The sequence below is a fragment of the Mastigoproctus giganteus genome, chromosome 3, assembly GCF_048544385.1.
Source record: "Mastigoproctus giganteus isolate SK-2022 chromosome 3, ASM4854438v1, whole genome shotgun sequence".
NCBI lineage: Eukaryota > Metazoa > Arthropoda > Arachnida > Uropygi > Thelyphonidae > Mastigoproctus > Mastigoproctus giganteus.
Genome location: NC_143577.1, coordinates 224,544,836 through 224,568,864, shown reverse-complemented (window position 1 = coordinate 224,568,864; position 24,029 = coordinate 224,544,836). Strand labels below are relative to the sequence as shown.

At 35.6% G+C, this 24,029-nt stretch overlaps 1 protein-coding gene across 1 annotated transcript in view; it reads right to left on the bottom strand.

Annotated features, from left to right (window-relative positions):
- SerRS (Seryl-tRNA synthetase) overlaps positions 1 to 24,029 on the bottom strand; it is a 71,114-nt gene that overhangs the window by 46,385 nt on the left and 700 nt on the right. The window contains exons 2-4 of the mRNA XM_090370899.1: positions 8,142 to 8,212; positions 5,257 to 5,343; positions 4,890 to 5,048 (exon numbers count right to left, since the gene is read on the bottom strand). Coding sequence (XP_090227025.1) covers positions 4,890 to 5,048; positions 5,257 to 5,343; positions 8,142 to 8,212 — 317 coding nt within the window. The remainder of the gene's footprint in view (positions 1 to 4,889; positions 5,049 to 5,256; positions 5,344 to 8,141; positions 8,213 to 24,029) is intronic.

The window sequence follows — 24,029 nt, the reverse complement described above, 5'->3', positions numbered from 1 at the left end:
ATATATATTAATGGTTACAATAGCACAAGTCAATTGGGCATGATCATGTATCACAAGTCTGGTATCGGTAAAGCAGAATTACGTACACCTGATAATCGCCAGCGCCCATCGCACTGCAATACAGTACATTCTATAATAGGGTGTAAGTGTACTCCCCTTGTCCGATTCATAGTACTATTATTGGTGGCTTCAAGGCATCGTGATACATAATCATGCCCAGCTGACTTGTGCTATTGCAACCATTAATATATACTGAAGTACACCATTCACGCACTAGCTGATGAAGAGGCACTCCGCTTCAAAAGCTACTATCTATGTATTTTAACGCTTTTATTATATATATTTTAACTCTCTTATCTTGTATTTTAACGCTTTTATCTTATTTTATTTCTGTTTTATCTTATATATATATCATTTTTATTTTAATAAAATTTATTTTAACCAGTTAGTCGGTCGTCACAAGAAACTTTGATGATATAATGCAACCCAACGCACAAGGCCTGTTTTCTAATGATTATATCAATTTTTGTTTTTCATTTGCTTTTCATTTGCATCCCCAGTTGTAATATGCTATTTATGGAGAAGTACTTCACAAACAGAAACAAACAAAATTCTCCTGTCTTGTTACTTTTTTTAAAAAATGTATTTGCATACCTAATTAACTGACTATTCATTTATTAATGAATATTTATTCATTAAATAAATATTCATTTCTCTTTTTCGTTTTTTTTTTTAAATCCAAAATGAGCTGAAATGTATATTTCAACTGATTTTGGATTTAAAAAAAAAAAAAAAAAACTGTCAAGATTAAATTTCTACGCTACTGGAATTCATATTTTATTGTAAACACAAAAGATACACCTTTGAAAATAAATTTAATACATTCAAATGGTTATTTTAGTTGAAAAATTTATTAAAAGGATTCACCAAAAAAAGTATTATTGCTCAAGGGATATGCAAAGGAGAAAATAGTCTGTAACCACTGAGGCAGAAGAATGGCAGTCACAGTCTGATGAAAATTGAATTTTAGATGACCACTGACCTGATTTTGCTGCATCATGTCTTTCCAGCTATGCTCTTCACAAATCTCATTTCTGTCCCCTGCATTCTGCTTTCATCCTTTTTCCTCATAGTCCAAGTTTCATATGCATACGGCACAACTAGTATGTAATAGGTCTGATATATAGCATCCTTACACTTCAATCGTATAGTCCTGTTCCAGATCACATCTCTTGTCTGCCTATAGAAATTCCCCGCCTGCTTGTATATTTCTACTTATTTCTTCATCTATCAATCCAGTCTTTGTAATAGTGCTTTTTGGATACATGAAGTTGTTAACCATTTTTAGCTCTTTCCCTACCACTGTAATGTATCTGTCAGGCTTGCCACTCCTTTTTAGAACCATTACTTCACTCTTCTGACTGAAAACCAGTCCAAATTCATTGCCATACTAGCCCACATATCAACTTCGCAGATGACCGATGTTATTTCGAAGCTCTCCGTCAACCCCATCACTGTTCTTACTTTGCTCACTGCATTCGTGCACACATTCTCAATTCTTCCAACAAGATGTTCCCTTATCCCCAAGTTTCTCAAAACCTCTTTCTCTCTCTCTCTCTCTCTCTCTCTCTCTCTCTCTCTCTCTCTCTCTCTCTTCAAGGCATCAAATGCTTTATGTCCAAAAATACCATCCATAATTCTTTATTGTATTCATAACATTTTTCCATCAGCTGCCTGATGCAGAAAATTAGATTCACCATCAATCTGGCAGGCCTAAAGCCATACTGTTCCTTGGCCAGTCTATTTTCAATCGTTTTTCTTATCTTCCGCTCTAACGTTCTCTCGTACAGCTTACTCACATGTGATGTCAGTGTGATGCCTCTATAATTGGAACACTTCTTCCTATTCCCCTCCTTGAACAACGGGATGATCAAACCTTCTTTCCAGTCCTTCAGCCCCTGTCCTTGCAGAACAGCCTGTATGTCCACATTATCCCTGCCTTGCTGTAGCCTTCAGCATCTCTCCGTTTATCTCATCTATACCAGTAGACTTACCTGTCTTGATGTATTTCCATGCCTGCACTACATCATTCCATGTCATGTCTGCTGATCTCTCTCCGTATCTTCTCTTTCATCCCCTCTTTTATGATCAACCTGCCTTTGTCTCTTTAGCTGGCTGTCATGCATGTCCAAAAGATTTTCGAAATACTTCTTCCATGTTTCTCTTATCTCTTCATCTTTGGTTATTAGGTTCTCATTCTCATCCATAAAGTATTTGGTCTGCTCACCATCTCTTCTCCTATTCCTCACCATACCATACAGCAGGGGTGGCCAAAAGGTCAATCGCGATCTGCCAGTCGATCGTGGCTTTAATTTTGGTCGATCACGATGTATTTTAAATATATATAGAAAATAGATTAGTCAAAATGTTATTATTGTTATGCGTGCCACTGCATACGCTTATTACAAATCCATTGAACCACGTGACTACTTTTGCCACCCTGCAGCTGCTAGGCTTGTGTAACGAAAATTCACGCAGTTATGTTGTGGAGAGCAATAGTGTATGTGTTGAATTCTTATAACTGGACAGTACTTATACGTTAATTTAATACCCTTTGATTTAAAATGAATACTACAAAAAAGAGTAAAATGTACCATTTTCATCAAGAGTCGGAACTAGAATACTTTTTTTAATGATAAAAGAAAAATGTTGTCATTTGATTTGCAATGCTTCCATGGTTACACCCAAAAAAGGAAATTTAGAAAGGCACTTCAACGCACTCTATGGTAAATACCAATCGGATTTTCCACCTAATGGGATTTTAGAAAAAATAAAATTACCACCATTTAAGCTCGTATCAATAACAACAGATGGAGCTAAAGCAATGACGGGGCATCTTAACGGATTCATCGCATTGTGCCAAAAAGATGATGAATTCCCAGATTTTTTGAGTTACCAACAAGTGTTAGCCAGCAAAAGATTAAATACTAAAAGTGTTATGGACATATCTTTCAAAATCGTGAATTCCATCAGAGGACAATCTCTTCAAATATCTGATATTACACATAGATGTGTAATATCAGATCTGGTTCATGTAGATGAGTTGGAGTAAGTTTCTACAGAGATTTCGAAATTTGCTGAATGAAATTAAAAAAATTGTTGATCAAAGGGCGATGATTATGAGCAACTACAAGATATGGAGTGGTTGTGTGATCTGGCTTTTTTGGCAGATTTTACCAGTAAATTAAGTGATCTGAATTTGGAATTACAAGGAAAAATAAAAATGTGGGTGACACGATTAGTAGTATTTCTGCATATAAATATCAATTTTTGACAATGACTAAGGATTTCAAAGAAAAAAAAATTCGATCGTTTTACAAATATGCAAAAATCCGTTTTTGAATTTAATAGTGAGAAATATGTTTCTGAAATTGAGAAAGTTGTGGATGATTTTGAAACCAGAGTCAGTGATTTTAAAACAATTGAAGACATTTTTCAATATATTTAATGTCGACTTAGATACGAAACAAATTGCAGAAAATATTCCTTGAAAATGAAATTATTACATTGCAAAATGATATCTTCCTAAAAGCCAGATCATCAAAAAAGGACTTTTGGAAATATGTTTGCTGAGAAAAGTACCCAAATGTCAAAAAATGCAGTGAACTTTTAAATTCCTGTTTTGGTTCCACATATCTATGTGAATCGGAATTTTCGTATTCGAAACAAAGAAAGACAAAGAATCGTTCTACTCTTACGGACTTGCATACAGAAGATTCTTTACGGTTGGCCTTATCACAGTACATCCCCGTTTTGAAAGCTTGGAAGATGACATGAAGACACAAATTTCACATAAATTAAAAATTTATAAACAACATTTTTCAATATGTGTTGATTAACTTTTTTAACCATGTGCAATGAAATTCTTGAGATGGTAGATCACGGATAGTAGATTTTGAAGAAAAAAAGTAGATCGCATCACAAATTAAGTTGGCCACCCTTGCCATACAGCATCTTTTTATTACTGTTGATGTCTTGCAGTAGAGTTTCACTCCATTCTTCCAACCACAGTCATCTCTCCTCATCAACTATTCTCTTGGCCTCTCTCTTCACAGTTTCATATCTCTCTTTATTCTCATCATTTCTGTTCTGGAAGTAGGTCCTGAATGCATTATTCTTGTTTTTCACAGCCTCTCTCAGCCTTCCATTTGACCATGGGGTTTCTTTCCATCTCCTTCTATTGCTTGTCCTTTCGCATACCTGCTCTGTCAATCCTACCATGCAGTCTTTGAATGCTTTCCACTCTGATTCCACGCTGTTCACCACCGCCTTAGGTACAACCTTCCTGAACTCTTCTCTGAACACTGCCCCTTTTCCTCTTCTTTCAACTTCCAAACCTGTAGTTTTCTCTCTCATTAATTTGATCCTCTTCAATTTAGGGAATCTCAAAACTCCAATAACTAACCTGTGATCAGGTTAGTTCTTGGAGTTTTACTACCCAGGGAGACACCCAGAATAACCTTGACGTCCATTAGTGTTGCTTCTGTGTTGCTCCTTATCCACGAGTATATATTCAAGGAGGGATTCCTGTTGACCATCCCAGCCATACCTTGTCACTTTGTGACTCTTTCTCTTCTTGAACCAAGTGTTTTCTAAAACCCAGGAAAAAATACCTAGTGAAATACCTAACACTGACGTAACTGTGTATTTTAGTTATAACAACAAACCCCATTCATCATAGGTCTACTATTCCACAAGAAATAATTTTAGATGCAAGTATTATTTCTGGATTACCTATCTATGGATATAATAAGCCATTTTACTGCTTTCTTACTTTTACTATATGCTAAAAGAACAAAACACATTAGATCCTTACTTACTAATCTTACCTCATTCTTACTAACAGGAACACTTTCATGGACCCAATTTGCTATTTCTTTCAGAACTTCCTTCCTTTCTGTTTCATACTTCACCAGTTCTTTATTACACTGTGCCATTTCACTATCCATTAGGTTTCGAATCTTTTTTATCTGACTAACAGTCAAAGTCTTTACAAAAAAAGGGAAAAATTTACTTAATAAAAGACGATTGTTCAAAACATAAAATTTAACATAGAGAACTAAACTATAAAATATATAAAAAATAAGTTAGTGAGGATGAACAAAAATTAACTTTCCAAGCCTTTCAGGATCATCATTCATGATGATCCTGAAAAATTCCATTAATGAGAATATAATTAAGATAATTTTTTCTCACCTGCAAAATATCTTGTGTCAGTTCAGCAAGTTGACTCAAAACATTATTTGGTAGTGCATCACCATCATCCCCTACTGGTTCTTTATTCTAGAAATAAATAATTATTTTAAATTTAAATTATTTCTGAAGTTAATTTTTTTAATGAGTGAAGGATAAATGAAAAGGAAAATAAGAATTCATTTTTTTTGTTGTTGTTGTTGTTGTTGAATATGACTAATGAATCTGATGAGTATAATGAGCAATTGTGCAGAGAAATAGAGTGGGCCAGTAAATCAGAATGTCTTATAATGGGGGATTTTAACCTTCAGGATATTGACTGGAACTTGTGGATTGGTCACTCGCACACTAGCAAGACTTGTGGATTTATTGGATGACTGTTTTCTATAGCAACATGTTCGAGAGGCAACCAGAGGGAGTAATACTCTTGATCTGATTATCAGCAGTGATTATTCATGCATTAAGAATTTGTAGATAAAGGATGTGGGAATTACTTAAAGATGTAACTACCATCAAGGCTAAAGGGAAGGGTTTTTGCTTTCGTAAAGGTGACTACAGAGGTCTTAGACAGTTTTTAAATTCTGTACAGAGGGATCAACTGATGATGTTTAAAACAGTGAATTCTAAATGGGAAGCCTTCAGGGACTTAATTTTGGAGGCTACTAGGCTTCTCATTCCAATTAAGAAATACTGTTCAAAGTTTAGGCCTAAATGGATGTCACATGAATTAATGAGGCTCGTGGCAGAGAAGAATGTATGGGATGCATATAAAGTATCAGGTGACACAGAAGCCTATGGCAGGTATAAACTAGTCTGTAGTCAAGTCACAAAGGAGGTTAGGCAGGCGAAGGATTATGAGAAATCTTTGGCAAAGGATGCAAAGAAAAACAGAAAGGAGTTCTTTACTTATGTAAACTCTAGAAGGAAAGGGATGAATCAGATTGGACCACTTGACATAGATGGGTTGACTATTGATGATCATGCTCAGGTAGCTGATAAACTGAATGAGTATTTTGCATCTACATTCACACACGAGGAGTAATTCAATGAGGGGAGTGCCAGAAGTTTATCAAATGCTAACAGGGAGCTAAGTGATTTTTTAATAACTGAGAGCAAAGCGGAGGACAAATTGATGAAGTTTTGACATAAGGAAGGCACCTGGGGTGGATGGGATCTATCCAGTTATATTAAAGGAGGCAGCAAAGGAAGTAAGCAAACCCTGAGCCATAATTATGAGAGCTTCATTGGACTCGGGAGGTCCCCATGGACTGGAGGTGTTTTCAAATGTATCACCAATTCACAAAGGGTTGTCAGGGCAGGTCATGGAGTCTTTTCAATGACATATAGGAATTTTGCTAGCAGGGACAGGGAGGTGATTATCCCGTTATACAAGGCAATGGTCAGGCCACACCTAGAGTACTGTGTACAGGTCTGGAGGCCTCATTTTAGGAAGGATGTAGAGTTGCTAGAACGAGTACAAAGAAGGGCAACAAGATTGGTGAGGGGAACAAAGGGGTTGCTCTTACCAAGAAAGCCTTAAGTTCTGCAAATTGCAGCGCCTGGAGAGTACAAGATGATCTGATTGAGGTGTATAAGTCCTTGAATGGGTTCAGCAAGCTGAATGCTGATGGGATTCTTCCTCTTGCTCAGACTAAGAACCTGAGGGGGCACAGTTTCAAATTGAGGAAAGACAGTTGTACAATAGATGTGCGGAAATTTGTCTTTAGCCAGCGGGTAGTTGATTGGTGGAAAAGGCTGCCATCTTTTGTTGTGGAAGCTAATAGCCTAAATAAATTTAAGGGTGAGCTGGAGAGGCATTTGGAATGAATGGAGTGGTGAAGTGGGATTTTTTTTTTTTTTTGGCTGATGCTGCATAAGCTCGCTTTCTTGCATCGTATGCTTCTACTAATGCTAATGAAATTATATTTAACTGCCCATCAATTGGTGTATGAGTGCTTCGTAGGCATCCACTGAAGCTTAACACATTCACTGCTGGTTGACACAAAATGCACAAAGAGCATTTTAATCTATATGGATGAAAAACCACCTGACTTTAAGAACCATTTTCTTTTGATTTTCCAGAATAAAACCCGGATATTTTTGTCAAGTGACTTTTGCAAGCAACTGATCAAGTCAGTCATAGTGAGAAAAAAGTCCAAAAACATCTGTGTCCTCCCTAATCCAGACTGATTTTTGAATTTGGTTCATCAGAGATCAAGCCAGAAGTAAACATGGTAACTCAATTACTTCCATTTCTCAAAATGCCTTCCATTAAAAGTATTTTCTTTGATTCCCTAATTAAAAATCTGAGTTAACTGATAGCTAAGGAGAAAATAGCTGAACTGTAGGCTAAAGGGAATATGAATGCTTGGATTAACTCTTTAGAAATAACTGTAAATTAATTTACTGTTATTTCTTAATAAACATTAATTGGGGAAACTGTTTGAAAGCTGTCTCCTAGAAGTAATTTTTCATCTAGAAAAGACTATTTACCTCACTCCATTAATTATTTGCAACTGCATTAAGTACAGAATACAGAGAAATAGACTGGGGTTCAAGCCCCTGACTGCTAAATACGGTCGATCTGCCAACCCACACTGGACCAGCATGGCAGATTATGGTCCATTTCCCTCAACATGAATTGTTGAGGAGGAGGCTTCCATCCTGCAGTGGGTTGATAATGGCTACAGTTTACTTATTTTATTTTATTTTCTTTTTAAGTACAGAAACTTCCAACATTGTCAGTTAGCCACCATTATTCTTGATCGCTACTTTGTATCTAATTAGTTCCATCTTCTGTATCTATAAATGGTATGGGAATTCAGGATTTCATTATGTATTCCAAAAATGTATAAACTAGAATATACAGAAAATAATCATGTATATACCTTCATCTTACTTCCTATTACTTTGCTACAGAGATTCTTCAGCTTATTCCAATTATCTAACTGATGCCTTACTGAAAGAAAAGAAATAAAAAAATATCAAAAACACACATGCACACACACAGAAGTAAATTAAAAAAGATGCAACTTTTTACTGCAATAAAAGAAATTTAAATATGCATATCTCTACTATTCTTATAATGAAACATTGCAATTATGCTTAAAAGAAAACACCAACACCAAACTACGAAGAGGAAGTAACGATTTTTAAAAAATTAAAGCTAATTAATTGCTCTGAGCCTGTGTAGATTACACATTTCAGCTAAATTAGGACTTGTGTTCATTTTTCATAGCATAGGAGAAAAAAGATGAAAAGTCTAATGATAAGCATTGAGGCACTGATCTCTCAAATAGAAAGGCTTATCACTACAAGTTGCCCCATATCACACTGCTAATAAGCAACACTTAAAAGGATGGTTAAGTGGGAGAAGACAGAGGGTGGTAATCAATGGGTGCTGCTCTTCGTGGACTAATGTTATTAGTGGAGTCCCACAGGGTTCGGTGTTAGGTCCACTGTTGTTTTGTATATTTATCAATGATATTGATGAAGGTAAATCAGGCTTAATGTCGAAGTTTGCAGATGATACAAAGGTTGGCAGGGTTGTTAATGACAGTAATGGCAGTGTGCTACTGCAACAGGATCTAGATAATTTGGGCATATGGGCTAAGAAGTGGCAACTGAAGTTTAACCTTGACAAATGCAAAGTACTGCATATGGGTAGAAGTAATCCCAGAGAAACGTACCAACTGTGTGGTACTACACTTAAGTGGTAGAAAATGAAAAAGACCTGGGAGTAATTGTGCAGTCAGATATGAAGTTTTCTGAGCAATGCAGACAGGCTGCCAGGGCAGGTCATGGGGTTTTGTCAATGATATATAGGAATTTTGCTAGCAGGGAGAAGGAGGTGATTGTCCCTCTGTATAAGGCAATGGTCAGGCCGCACCTTGAGTACTGCGTACAGGTCTGGAGGCCTCATTTTAGGAAGGATGTAGATTTACTTGAGCGTGTACAGAGAAGGGCAACAAGATTGGTGAGGGGAATGAAGGGATCCTCTTACCAAGAGAGGCTTAAGTTCTGCAAATTGCAGTGGCTGGAGACTAGGCACCTGCGCGGTGATCTGATTGAGGTATATAAGGCTTTGAATAGGTTGAGTACGCTGAATTCGGATGGGATCCTTCCACTCGTTCAGATTACGAACCTAAGGGGGCATAAATTCAAATTAAGAAAAGATAGAGGTAGAATAGATGTGCGGAAATTTGCCTTTAGCCAGGGGGTGGTTAATTGCTGGAACAAACTTCCATCTGTCGTTGTGGAAGTTGACAGGTTAAATAAATTTAAGGAGGAACTGGACAGGCATTTGGAGGCAATGGTGTGATTTTTTTTTTTTTTTTTTGGCTGATGCTGCATAAGCTCATACACTTGCTTTCTTGCATCACATACTACTACTACTACTACTTCTTTAAAAAGAGAAGCGAAAACAGTTTCTACCCACCTGTTTCATGATGGCAGTCATCGTGAAACAGGTGGATATATGGGATGTGTTAGGGTAACTAAGAATAAGAACAGGCGCATGTATACCAATGGTAAAAGTATAGTAAATAAATCTGATGAATTTGAAGTGTTGGTCAAGACATCAAAGGCAGATATTGTTGCGATATCAGAGGCGTGATGCCATGCAGATATTAGGAATGCAGAATCGGAATTTAGGGAGTACAATGTGTACAGAAAGGATAGATAGGATAGGAAGGGAGGAGGGGTTATGCTGTTAGTTAAGAAACACATAAAATCTAAGAAAGCGCATCCAATTGATGTTGGGGGACAATGCAGTGTTGAGTCTGTTTGGTGTGAAATAAGCACTGGGAAAGGAAAAATGAGAGGAGTGTGTTATAGGCCTAATGACTCGAATGAGTACAATGAACAATTGTACAGAGATATAGAGTGGACTATTAAATCAGAATATCTTATAATGGGGGATTTTAACTTCCCAGATATTGACTGAAACTTTTGGGTTGGTCACTCACACACTAGTAAGACTTTTGTGGATTTATTGTATGATTGTTTTCTGCAGCAGCATGTTCGAGAGGCAACCAGAGAGGGTAATACTCTTGATCTGGTTATCAGCAGTGATCATTCGTGTATTAAGAATTTGCAGATAAAGGAACCACTATGGCAGTGATCACAGTGTACTGATATGGGATTTACTCAAAGATATAATTACCATCAGGAGTAAAAGTAAAGGTTTTTGCTTCTATAAAGGTGACTACAGTGGCCTCAGACAGTTTTTAAATTCTGTACAGTGGGATCAACCGATGATGTTACCAACAGCAAATTATAAGTGGGACGCATTCAAGGAATTAATCGTGGAAGCTACTAAACGTTTCATACCTATTAAGAAATATTGTTCAAGGTTTAGGCATAAATGGTTGTTAAATGAACTAATGAGACTTGTGGCAGAGAAGAAAAATGCATGGGAAGCATAAATTATCAGGTGATACAGAAGCCTACGGCAGATATAAGCTAGTCTGTAATCACAAAGGAGGTTAGGCAGGCGAATGCAGATTATGAGAAATCTTTGGCAAAGCATGCTAAGAAAAATAGCAAGGATTTCTTTACTTATATGAACTCTAAAGGAAGGGGATGAATCAGATTGGTCCACTTGATATCAATGGTTCGCCTGTTGATGATCCTGCTCAGATAGCAAACAAACTGAATGAGTATTTTGAATCTATATTCACACGAGGAGTTATTAAGGGTTGAAAATGCCAGAAGGTTATCAAATTGTAGCAGGGTGCTTAATGATTTTGTAATAACTGAGAACAAAGTGGAGGAGAAATTGTTGAAGTTAAACATAAGAAAGGCACCTGGGGTGGATGGGATCTATTTAGTTATATTAAAGGAGGCGGCAAAAGAATTAAGCAAACCCTTAGCCATAATTATGAGAGCATCCTTGGACTCAGGGGAGATCCCCATGGACTGGAGATGTGCAAATGTATCCCCAATTCACAAAGGGGGATCGAAGGGTGACACAAGTAATTACAGACCAGTTAGTTTAACTTCTGTTCTGGGTAAAATAATGGAGTCACTGGTTAAAGATGCATTGCAAGATCATCAAGACAAGACTGCAGCAATAATTCAGACATAGCATGGGTTTGTTAAGGGAAAGTCTTGTCTGACAAATCTGATTGGATATTATCATGGGGTTACAAAGGAACTGAATGCAAAAAATAATTTTGATATCATATACTTGGATCTCAGGAAAGCTTTTGACACTGTTGTGCATGGAAAACTACTGTACAAATTGGAGCAGAATGGTATTAAGGGTAGGTTGCTACAATGGATAAAAGGATGGTTGAGTGGGAGAAGACAGAGAGCGGTAATCAATGGGCACTGCTCTTCGTGGACTAATGTTATTAGTGGAGTCCCACAGGGTTTGGTGTTGGGTCCACTGTTGTTTTGTATATTTATCAATGATATTGATGAACCTATATCAGGCTTAGTGTCGAAGTTTGCAGATGATACAAAGGTTGGCAGGGTTGTTAATGACAGTAATGGCAGTGTGCTACTGGAACAGGATCTAGAAAATTTGGGAAAATGGACTGAGAAGTGGCAACTGAAGTTTAATATTGACAAATGCAAAGTACTGCACATGGGTAGAAGTAACCCCAGAGGAACATACCAATTGTGTGGTACTACATTTAGGGTGGTAGAAAATGAAAAAGACCTGGGAGTAATTGTGCAGTCAATATGAAGTTTTCTGAGCAATGCAGGCAGGCTGCCAGAGCAGGTCACAAGGTTTTGTCAATGATATACAGGAATTTTGCTAGCAGGGAAAAGTAGGTGCTTGTCCCTCTGTATAAGGCAATGGTCAGGCCACGCCTTGAGTACTGCGTGCAGGTCTGGAGGAATCATTTTAGGAAGGATGTAGATTTGCTTGAGCGTGTACAGAGAAGGGCAACTAGATTGGTGAGTGAAATGAAGGGATTCTCTTACCAAGAGAGGCTTAAGTTCTGCAAATTGCAGTGGCTGGAGACTAAGCACCTGCGAGGTGATCTGACTGAGGTGTATAAGGCCTTGAATGGGTTGAGCACGCTGAATTCTGATGGGATTCTTCCACTTGTTCAGATTACGAACTTAAGGGGGCATAAATTCAAATTGAGGAAAGAGCTGTAGAATAGATGTGTGGAAATTTGCCTTTAGCCAGTGGGTGGTTAATTGCTTGGAACAAACTTCCATCTATCGTTGTGGAAGTTGATAGGTTAAATAAATTTAAGGAGGAACTGGATTGAATGGTTGTGTGAATTTTTTTTTTTTTGGCTGATGCTACATAAGCTCATAAGCTTGCTTTCATGTATCACATGCCACGATTACTATTACTATTTTAGTGCTTACTGATACTTCATTAATACACCACCTGACAACCTAATGATGATTAAGATGAAACGTTGAAAGATGTGAAAACTTCAGATTTTTTAAACTAGGTTAATTGCTCTGAGCCTACCTAAAGATTACATATATTAGTTATAAATTGAACTGAATATAATAGGAGATACCTTGGGTGTCAGGTATACTCATATGGATAAAAATATTGCAATCACTGACTTGAACATTAAATTTAAATTAAATATTAATTATATATGTAATTTAATTATATAATAATTATAGTAGAGATTATTTAGACATTAAAAGTAAATAAATAAAATAAACAAAAGAAATAAAATACATGGTGCAACAATTAAAAATGATAAGAATAAATATACATGAAACAGCAAATAGAATAAAAACAATAAAATAAATGACATGCAAGAAAGCTTTTGAGGTGTATGGGTCATGCAGAATAACAGCCTCCATAATAGGATGTATGCAGGTCCCAGAATTACGATTAATAATGGGACATGTGACACTATATGAAGGGTCTCTAGCCATGAGAGATGCCATGCATTATGAGCCACATCCAATATTTCAATGTTCATCTGGGGGTAAAGATTACAGTGCTGCTCATAATGCACACCACATCTCATGATTAGAGGCCCTCCATATAGGTGTTGCGGGTCCCATTATTAATCGTATTCTGGGACCTGCATATATCCTATTATGGAGGCCATCATTCTGCATAGAGATGAGAGAAGCAGGAAGCAGGTAGATATTGAAAAAAGTAGTTGGCGTACTGCATTATTCAGAGACTGATGATTGAATGGCTGAAGAATGTTGACCTATGTTAGCCTGCTTCTTCCTCTTCCTTTATTTATTTTTCTGTTACCAGGCTCAATGTACATATTGTCATATATCCGGTTGTAACTTCTGGGGTATAAGAATGGCTGATGTCGTTGCTTCAGTCTAGGTTGAAATAGAGGCTCATACACCTCGAAAGCTCCCTTGTATTGTTTTTATTTTATCACAATTTATTTCTTTTATTTATTTACTTGTAATATCCTTCTTGTTTGTAATAGCAGTGTTTCTTTTATTTTAATGCCTACGTATTTTTATTTTTAAATTAAATTATTTAACGTTCAAGTCAAGGCTTGCAATAGTTTTATCAATATAAATTGCACAGAACATTATTAGATTAACTGGGGCACTGGTGTATTTGTCAGTGCCACAGACATAAACAGACTACAAAGATGCAAATTCTTCTAGTCAATTAGTGATTATACTAAGTATAAAAAGATATTTATTACACCCTTAATATAATAACATATATTATATAATATATTAAGTTGACTCATCTATTACTTTTTGGCTTACACAATATTTGTACAAAAATGAACAGAAAGAGAACAAATATTCTTAGAACACCAAATACTGTGACATTAATCACATAGGTGAAAATCACATACATGCTTGACATACTTGAGTGTATGCATTCAATAAATTGTACAGTGGTAAATTGTACAATTCAATAAATTGCATAGTGACAATGTGATTTGATCAGAAGTATTACCAAGTTACTAAAATTAAAAATACGTAAGTATTATACACTAACTCTCCAAATATACATTTGCAATGTAGAAAAATTCAGTCTGTAGTCATACCCATTACAGGACTATACTGTAAGAAAACAATATGCAGGATAAAATAAATCACATAAAAAATGAAAAATTCTCAAATAAATTAAACAGTAAAAGAAAAATGAAATGTCATTACACCACAAGCTAATGCAAATGAAGGTCATACTTGGGATGGTGCAAATTTTGATGGCTGTATCTCAAGCTATCTTAAATTAATTTCATATTTAAAAAAAAAGTTTTTTTTTGAAAATCATTTATTAATATAACAGACTTGACTAAATAACAGAAGTAATCCAAGAAGTTTCTTGTGAATATATTATTCACAAGTAAATAATATATATTTACAATATCTTTTTATTATAATTTAAAGAAAAAAAATTAGATCAGCGATTTTTTTACATTTTATACATATGTCCAAATAGATAAAATTAAAATGTACAATAATTAATCTGTCATAATAAATTATCACCATGGCAATACTCTAACAGTAGCCAATCATACAATACCTAATTTTTTTCACTGAAAAGTAGATGCAAAAAAATTTTTTGATAATGAAGGAATTATGTTAATACATGTTATTATGGCAATAATAATGTGTATTTACATAATGCCTCTTTCAAAGAACTTGGCTAACAGCACAGTTTCTAGATGTCTTTTATTAGAATGCTGCTGGTTGCCAAATCATGCTTATTTGTTCTCATCTGCATTCTCACAGCATCATTTTAATTCATTTAAAAAGGCAGGTGCAAGTCTGGTAACGAAAAAAAGTGTATGTGGTAGCACACACACCTGTACCTAAAAGGCACTTCTTCACTGTGACTGCCCACTGAGACTGCACTGTTATGAAATAAAAGTCAGATCTTGTTAGTTTACAATTCTAGTTGATTCCATCAGAGAGCATCCCACAGACATCACAAGATTTTCAAATATAACATTTGGTTGGAAATATTAATTTTATGGATGAATTCACAAATTCATTTTGCTATGCAGAAAACTTTCAACAATTTCCTTAGACCTGTCTAGCCAAAACTTCTTCAAATTAGGTAAATACTTGTTCTCTAAAAGTAATAATTGTAGTTGTCTGCAGATTGTACAAGAAACAACATTCACCATTGACAATGAGCCTGCTCAAAAACACTGCGATGGGATGCTTAAAATAAGCATCGGGACAGTTAACATCATGAGATATCACTATATCTATTCCATCAATGTGTTTGTGGAATGAAAAACCTAACTTTTCGTGAGGGAAACTGCACAACCCTAATTCGAGACCAACTAACTCATCCATGGTGTGGAAAAATATGGTAAACATTCCTCCCATACATTTTCCACACTATATGGAAGATGAGTAGTCATAGATACTCTGATGGCTATGGGGTATCAGTAAGGCAAGGTGCAACTGCTGCTTCAATGTCTCTGGCAATCTTCATTTTCTTTTTTGGTCAAAGGTCAAGTGTTGTGTAGCACATTCACATCTTGTTTGAAGATTAAGTAGCACAAATCATTGGAATGTTCCCAGTCCTTACTACTTGTCTAGCACCCTGATGCAATCAGTACACATAAATAGTCTCACAGGGACAATCATGTTCAGTGTAGAGATGTTGACAAGGGGGCCTCTATACTTATCAAATTCCTTGAAAAACCCTTGAAAATCTTTTGCACCACAGAAATGCATGCTTCTCATTGCCTTTTGACTATATATATATATATATATATATATATATATATATACACACACACACACTTTTTGAGTAATGGCAGTATTTCCATTATTAGACATAACTAAGTCACTATGCTATGGAGACTGTTGCTTGCCACCAGTTTGGAAACTCAAAATTTCAGAGAATGAACACTTCTGCTCAACCTCCTGTCATTATTATACATGCACTATTATTATTACTGTAGTGTTTCTCTATAGGCTTTTTTATTGGTTTCTGACAGAGGTTTACTAAGTTTTATGACCAAAATGCCAAGTTTCCCTCAATGACATCATGAAAATATAGTAGAATACTGTTTATTCATGGTTATTGGGGAAAGTTAGAACTGAGATTTTTTTTTATGAAAACCCCAAATACAAGAGGTAGTAAAACCTATAGTACTTATAGTACCTATAGTAAGTGCATAGATTAGAGACTGAGAAGACGAAATAGGTTATTTGTTGACATTAGACTTAAACATCTGAAGATTGTAATTTTCAAGACACGTATGAAGAAAAGTTGTTCCAGAAAAGGAAGTTGAATGAATAAATGAGGAAGAAGAAAAGTTGGTTTTGTGAGTTTGAATAATTGAAAAACACAGTTAATCCAAATTATATTTCGTTATAATTATCATACATTCATGTAAAAAAGAAAATAACAGTATATCATGTAAACGAATGAAATATAAACATTCCAAAACAGATAAAAAGAACTAAACATTTTTCAAAAATGTTGTTTTGTTAGAAAATCTGTTATATATACTCCATCAATTTTTTTTTTAAGTAATTGCTAAAAAAATAATATTTGGGATCACAGTGAATCCAACCTCACAGATAACCAAGTTTTGCATAACTGACATTCTGTTTTACATGTAACTCCAATTCCAACATGCATAATCTTACTGCACTTGAGCACCAAGTAGTGGTTGAATAAATAACCAGCAGCCAACTAACTGTTGCATCAAATGCAGTGCTGAATTGGGCTGGGACATATTGGAATGGGGCTTTCTAGTTCACAAGTTCAATTTTTAACTAGCTGACATGCCAAAATATCCAACAGTTTGGGAAAAAAGATAACAGTTTAAAATAGGGGATTTGAACATTTTTTTCTTAATTCTGCCACCCTATTGGTTAATAAAGTATCAGAATTAACATGTCTTGTTATCTAAAGAAAAAATGCTTCCCAACACTATGGAAAAATATCAGAGTAATGAAACTAGTAAAGTTGAAGGTGAAACTACAGTTCAGTGGAAAATTAGCATAGGAGCAGGCATGGGGCACACTTATTGTATGAACACAAAGCTATAACAAAATTTTCTATGGCCATACTTTTCCAATTAAAAAATAATCAATGATATATTCATTAACAGTTTTATTATTTTTGGTGACAAAGCAACTAAAGCTATGAGATGTCTATACAAATATCTCACAGTATACCTGAATGTATAGAATACACTGAATACCTGAAAAACTTTGCAACCATTGCCCAAGACTGACATTAATAGGCCAACCAATGTTTATTAACACATTAATAAACATTGATACTCTGATGCCAAAACTCATAGTTGCATAGGGATTATTCCAACCCAAGAAAACTGAAAGGTGATTATGAGTAACAATTGCTTGAATAGAGTAGTTAGAGTACAAGAGAGCTTAAGAAAAAAAAAAAAAAAAGAACTGGAGTCAAAATATCTTCCATTCATTTTTAATATGATGTATATGTTATATTATCATGTTATTTATTCTTCAACACAATCCTACAAAAGCAGTTCACAACAGTTGTATTATCTCAAAAGAATCTCAACAGCTGCATTACATTTTTTTTTGTTTCTTGCTGATAATATAAAAAATAAAGGACCTAATCATTTTTAAGGAGCAGATTATAATATATAACAGGAACCAACAAAAATTAAGAAAAAGACTACCTTGGTCTTAGATCACCAAAGACATCTGATGCTATATCTTTGAAGGTGCAATTTACATTGTTGATACAGTGCACAATCCAAAGAGATCACCTAAGTGACACCTGAAAGCCTTTCCAGTTCCTTCTGTTTTGTGCAATGGCCATCCATTTACTACCCACAAACTCATGAATTTCATCTGTCCATCTCTGTCATTGCCTTCCAGGTTTTCTTCTAGCTCCTCTTGGGTACCATTCTGTTATTTTCTAAGTCCATATATCACCATGTCTTTCAGCTATGTGTCCTGCCCAAGTCCATTTTAGTTCTTTAGTTTTGATAAGGATGTCCTTTACTTGAGTTTGCTGCCTAATCCATGTGTTTCTCTTCTTATCTAACAGTTTGATTCCCAATATAATTCGTTCCATTCTTCGCTGTGTAGTTCTCAGCTTCTCTTCCATTCTTTTGGTGAGTGCCCAAGTTTCACTTCCATAAGTCATGGTGGGGAGTATACATTGGTTCATTATTTTACGTTTCAGACAAATTGGGATACTGCTCCTCAGTATGTGACTATATTTCCTGAATGCTATCCATCCAAAATTTATACTTCTCTTGACTTCCAGCCATTTATCATTATTACAGCTAATGACTTGTCCCATATAAGTATATGAAACCACCTTTTCAATTACTGCTCCTTCAATCATTATATCCCTTTCCGTGGCATACTTGTTTATCATTACTTTTGTTTTAGCCATATTCATCTTTAGTCCAAAATCCTTACTAACTCTAAATAGCTGATTAAGATTTTCCTCTAATTCTTTGGGATCGTGGTTTATGATCACAATGTCATCTGCAAATCGTAAATGGTTTAGGTACTCTCCATTCACACCAATTCCTTTCTGCGACCAGACTAATCTTCTGAAAGCTTCCTCGAGGGCACCAGTAAACAACTTCGGAGATATTGTGTCTCCTTGTCGAACTCCTTTCTCAATTTTAAATTTGCTACTGTTTTTGTCTAGTCTAATAAAGAAGGTAGCATTCTCACATATTTTATTCAAAATCATAATATATGGATATCTATGCCTTGTCTTTCCAGTGCCTTATGCTGTATGGAGTCAAATGCCTTTTCATAATCCACAAACGCCAGCCATAATGGTGTTTTATATTCATTTGCTTTCTCCATTAGCTGTGATATTACGTGAAGGTGATCCATAGTTAAGAATCCTGTCCTAAAGCCAGCTTGCTCTTTCGGCTGATTCTCATCAAGTATTCTTTCTAATCTGTTAGTAATGACCCTTGTGAACAACTTGTAGGTGTGAGATAACAAGATAACTGGTCTATAATTTCAATTTCTGATTTATCTCCTTTCTTACGCAGCAAAACTATGATTGCATTATTCCACTCCATAGGCATCACCCTTTTTCTAATGCATTTTGTGAAGAGTCTTGCCAATTTCTGTGTTATGTCCCTTCCTCCCAATTTTAATAACTCTACAGTAACTTCATCTTCCACCAGAGCTTTCTAATTCTTCATTTTCTTCAATGCATGTTCTACCTCATCAGGAAAGATATCGGGTATGTCATATGTGTTACTAATTTGTGATCCATCTACCCTACTGCTGGAATCATTCCCTTGCTCCTTGTATAATTCTCCATAGTAGTCTTCAGCTATTTGAATTATGCCTTCTCTGCATTTATAAGTACACCATTGTTATTCTTCAGTTTCAGTATCATTTGTCTTTCTGTATTTCTGCTCATGGCTATTGATTTAAGTCCTTTGTTTTCCCTTAATGCTTGTTCTACTTTTCTTGTGTTAAATCTTCTTATGTCCTCTCTGAGGCTCTTTCTAATGGCTCTGCATAACTCAGTATACTCAATTTTATCCTTGTCAGTGTTTATCCTGCTCTTCATTTGTCATCTTCAGTTCATCATGACAAGTGTTTCTTGACTAATTTTTTCTTCTTTGAATTTCTTTTTACCTATAGGTTTTTTGGGCTTTATCACTTTCAGAAGGTTGTAGTACTCCTCGTAGATATCTTGGTCCTGAACAGTCTGCAGAAGCTCAAACTTGTTCTTAAGTTCCAGTACATACTGCTTTTTCTCCTCTTCTGTTATCTCAAAGACCTTGTATTATTTACTCGAGTCAGTTTTTTCCTTTCTTTTAGTGAGGACGAAGTTGATTTCATTAGTTGTTAATCCATTTGGGCTCTTCCATGTCCACTTTCTGTTCACCCTTTTCTTGAAAAAAGTATTCTTCACTGACATACCTACCTCAAGATTCTGCAAATTACACAAGTCTTTCACCTCTTTCATCAATTCCAAAATTTCCTATAGTTCACCTTTCTGTGCTGTTTTGTCTCTTTGTCAGTGTTTATCCTGCTCTTCATTTGTCATCTTCAGTTCATCATGACAAGTGTTTCTTGACTAATTTTTTCTTCTTTGAATTTCTTTTTACCTATAGGTTTCTTGGGCTTTATCACTTTCAGAAAGTTGTAGTACTCCTCGTAGATATCTTGGTCCTGAACAGTCTGCAGAAGCTCAAACTTGTTCTTAAGTTCCAGTACATACTGCTTTTTCTCCTCTTCTGTTATCTCAAAGACCTTGTATTATTTACTCGAGTCAGTTTTTTCCTTTCTTTTAGTGAGGACGAAGTTGATTTCATTAGTTGTTAATCCATTTGGGCTCTTCCATGTCCACTTTCTGTTCACCCTTTTCTTGAAAAAAGTATTCTTCACTGACATACCTACCTCAAGATTCTGCAAATTACACAAGTCTTTCACCTCTTTCATCAATTCCAAAATTTCCTATAGTTCACCTTTCTGTGCTGTTTTGTCTCTTTTCAACCTTAGCATTGAAGTCCCCCACAGTGTTTGAAGACAGTGTAGTGGGTTTTCTGCTCTTCTAGAAGACTCAATTTTGGTGTACATTTCTTCAACTTCTTCATCATCATGGCTCGATGTTGATGCATAAATCATTATAACCTTTAGCTCGTACCACTTAGAAATCCCGAGTAGTAGTCTTGATGCACTTTTGAATTCCAAAATGTTGTTTTTTATACCTTTATGGACCAGAAGGCCAACTCCGCCTTCGCTCCTTTCACTGTTTCCATTGGTGTACAGCAGATTTCCACTTGATAAACTTATAAGTGATTTATTTCTTCTTCTTGTTTCAGCCAAAGCGATGATATTCCAATTCACATTTTCTAATTCCTTTTCCAGCTCTAATATCCTATCTTCACTGATGAGCGATCTTACGTTGTAACAGGCCAAGTTCAGTCTCCATGCATGGCAGCCTGGTTGTACCCAGAGATTCTTCTCACTCTCACTAGAAGTGTACCAACAATTGAATAGTGATCAGAAATATTACTATCAAATCAGAATAATAAAATATCTAAAATCATATTTTTTTGACTGTTTTAATACACAATGTGTATCTTCATTTTGTGCAAATTGTTTGTCTGCAATGTGATATCTGTACTATTACATTCTATAGCCAGGAGTGTGCTGCCAATTTGTTAACACAAAGAATTTCAGCTAAGGGTCATCCATCCCCAGGTTAAATTTTATCAAACAATGTTTTTTAACAAAGGGCTCAGATAATCTCCAAAAATTTAGCAAAGGGCTCAACACAAGTTTCCTCACCCAAGTCCCCTCCAGCTCACCACTACATATAACTGTTCATATTATAAATGCACATACCTTCTTTCAGTTCTTTAATCTATGAATTCATTTTGAAATTCTTAATGGGATATGGTGATCAAATGTCTTTAAAGACTATAATGTTAGTCATTTTAGGAAATTTCATCACCAGCTTCCCAGCTAATTAATATTAATTCTGTCCCTTACAAGCAGACAGACACAAAACATTTGCAAGCAAGAAGATATAATATGGCAGTATGGCATTAAGGACAAGTTGTTACAATGGATTAAAGGATGGTTAAGTGGAAGAAGGCAGTGTTAATCAATGGACACTGCTCTATTAGTGGAGTCCCCCAGAGTTTGATGTTCGGCCAATTGTTTTGTATATTTATCAATGATATTGATGAAGGTATATCAGGCTTAATGTTGAAGTTTGCAGGTGATACAAAGGTTGGCAGGGTTGTTAATGACAGTAATAACAGTATGCTACTGCAACAGGATCTAGAAAAGTTGGGCAAATGGGCTGAGCAGTGGCAACTGAAGTTTAACATTGACAAATGCAAAGTACTGCTATGGGTAGCAGCAACCCCAGAGAAATGGGGGTAAAAAGACCTGGGGTAATTGTGCAGTCATATATGAAGTTTTCTGAGCAGTGCAGACAGGCTGCCATAGCAGGTCATGGGGTTTTGTCAATGATATACAGAAACTTAGGAAAGTTTCTGTATATCATTGACAAATCACTTCCTTATCCTAGCAGGGATAAGGAAGTGATTATCCCTTTGTATAAGGAAATGGGCAGGCCACACCTTCAGTACTGTGTATAGGTCTGGAGGCCTCATTTTAGGAAGGATGTGGAGTTGGTAGAACGAATACTAAGATGGGCAACAGGATTGGTAAAGGAAACAAAGGGTTGCTCTTACCAATAAAGGCTTAAGTTCTGCAAATTGCAGCATCTGGAGACTCGGCACCTGCAAGGTGATCTGATGAAGTGTATAAGGCTTTGAATGGTTGGAGCAGGCTCAATGCTGATAGGATTCTTCCTCTTGCTCAGATTACAAACCTCAGTGGGCATAAACTCAAATTGACATAAACAACTAAACATAATCAAATTGGCATAAACAGCTAACCTGCCTTTAGCCAGGGGGTAGTTGATTATTGGACAAACTTTCATCTGTCACTGTGGAAGTTGATAGCTTAAATAAATTCAAGGAAGAACTGGACAAACTTCTGGAGCAAATGGCAGGGTGAAATGGGAAGTGTTTTTTTTTTTTTTTTTTTTTGGTTGATTCTGTATAAGCTTTCTTTCTTGCATCATATGCCTCTACTAATTCTAACATCCTGACATAGTCTTGTGCAAATTAATGTGAACAAAATGGGAATTTTGTTATATTGTCTTTTATCAACTTTTAATAGCTATTGATAACTGTATTTTCTTTACAGAAGTATTTGACATTATTGCAAGCATGTTTTAAGGAAGGAATGGATGATTTATGCAGAGTTCTACCTTTAAACAGAAATTCAGAGAAGTGCTTCAGTTTTAGTGTTCAGAGATCTTTCAATGCAGAAATGGATTTGACACAGAAAAATGGTCAAAAGTTGTAACCATACACAAACATACTTCCCTTATTCAGAGGGTGATGGCAGATTAATGCAAAGTCAGTTTGGGGACTGTTAAATAAAACAGTTAAAAGAGCCAAACTGAAACATGAGCCAAGTTCATTTTCACTTTAAATAACAGGCTGATGTGGATGGAAAAGAAAAACAATAATACCCAAAATGGATTCCTATATAATCAGTAGAGAAGCAAAACAGATGCTTATATGACCAGCTGACTTTCAAAAAGATGTGATTGGAACTGGTATGAAAATACATGATTCAACAGTCCATTGCAGACTTTTTAGAGGTTGGCAGAGAGCTTGAGCAAATCAAAAACAACTTTTAACTCAAGCTATGAAGAAAAAAAAAAAAAAAAGAGTAAACTGGACCAACAGGCTTTTAGCTGGACTAAAGAAGATGGAAGAAAAGTTCTCTTTTCTGACAAAAGCCATTTTGAGGTGCATGGAATGGGACTTTCACATGTAAGGATATCAGAAAGAGAAAGTATATCTGCTAAGCATATACATGGACTACTAAATACCTTATTAAAAAAAATGTTTTGGAATTTTTTTTCCATATTAAGGTACTGGATCCTTTGTACCTATAGATAGGATGATGAATGGTGACAAATACATATTAATTTTAGCAAAAAATGTTAGAATTGAATAAACTAGGTGCAACTATAAATGTAATTTTTTGGCTGAACCTTTCTCCCTGCCATTCATCCAATCGAAATTTTTTAGATGAAACAATATAAAGTGCTTCGAATGGCATGGAAGTTCTCCTGGCCTCAATCCCATTGAAAATCTATAGGCTATCTGTGTGTATAAGGACAGATTTAAAAAAGGAAATGCCCTATACAGCACAAAAGATGATTTCTGCTGTGACAAAGGTGTGGTTCTATGAGGCAAAAATAAATGAATCTTGCAAAAAAATCTGATTAATTCTAACTCCAGGTGCTCACATCTGGTGAGTATGGGCTTGGCACACCCAGGTTC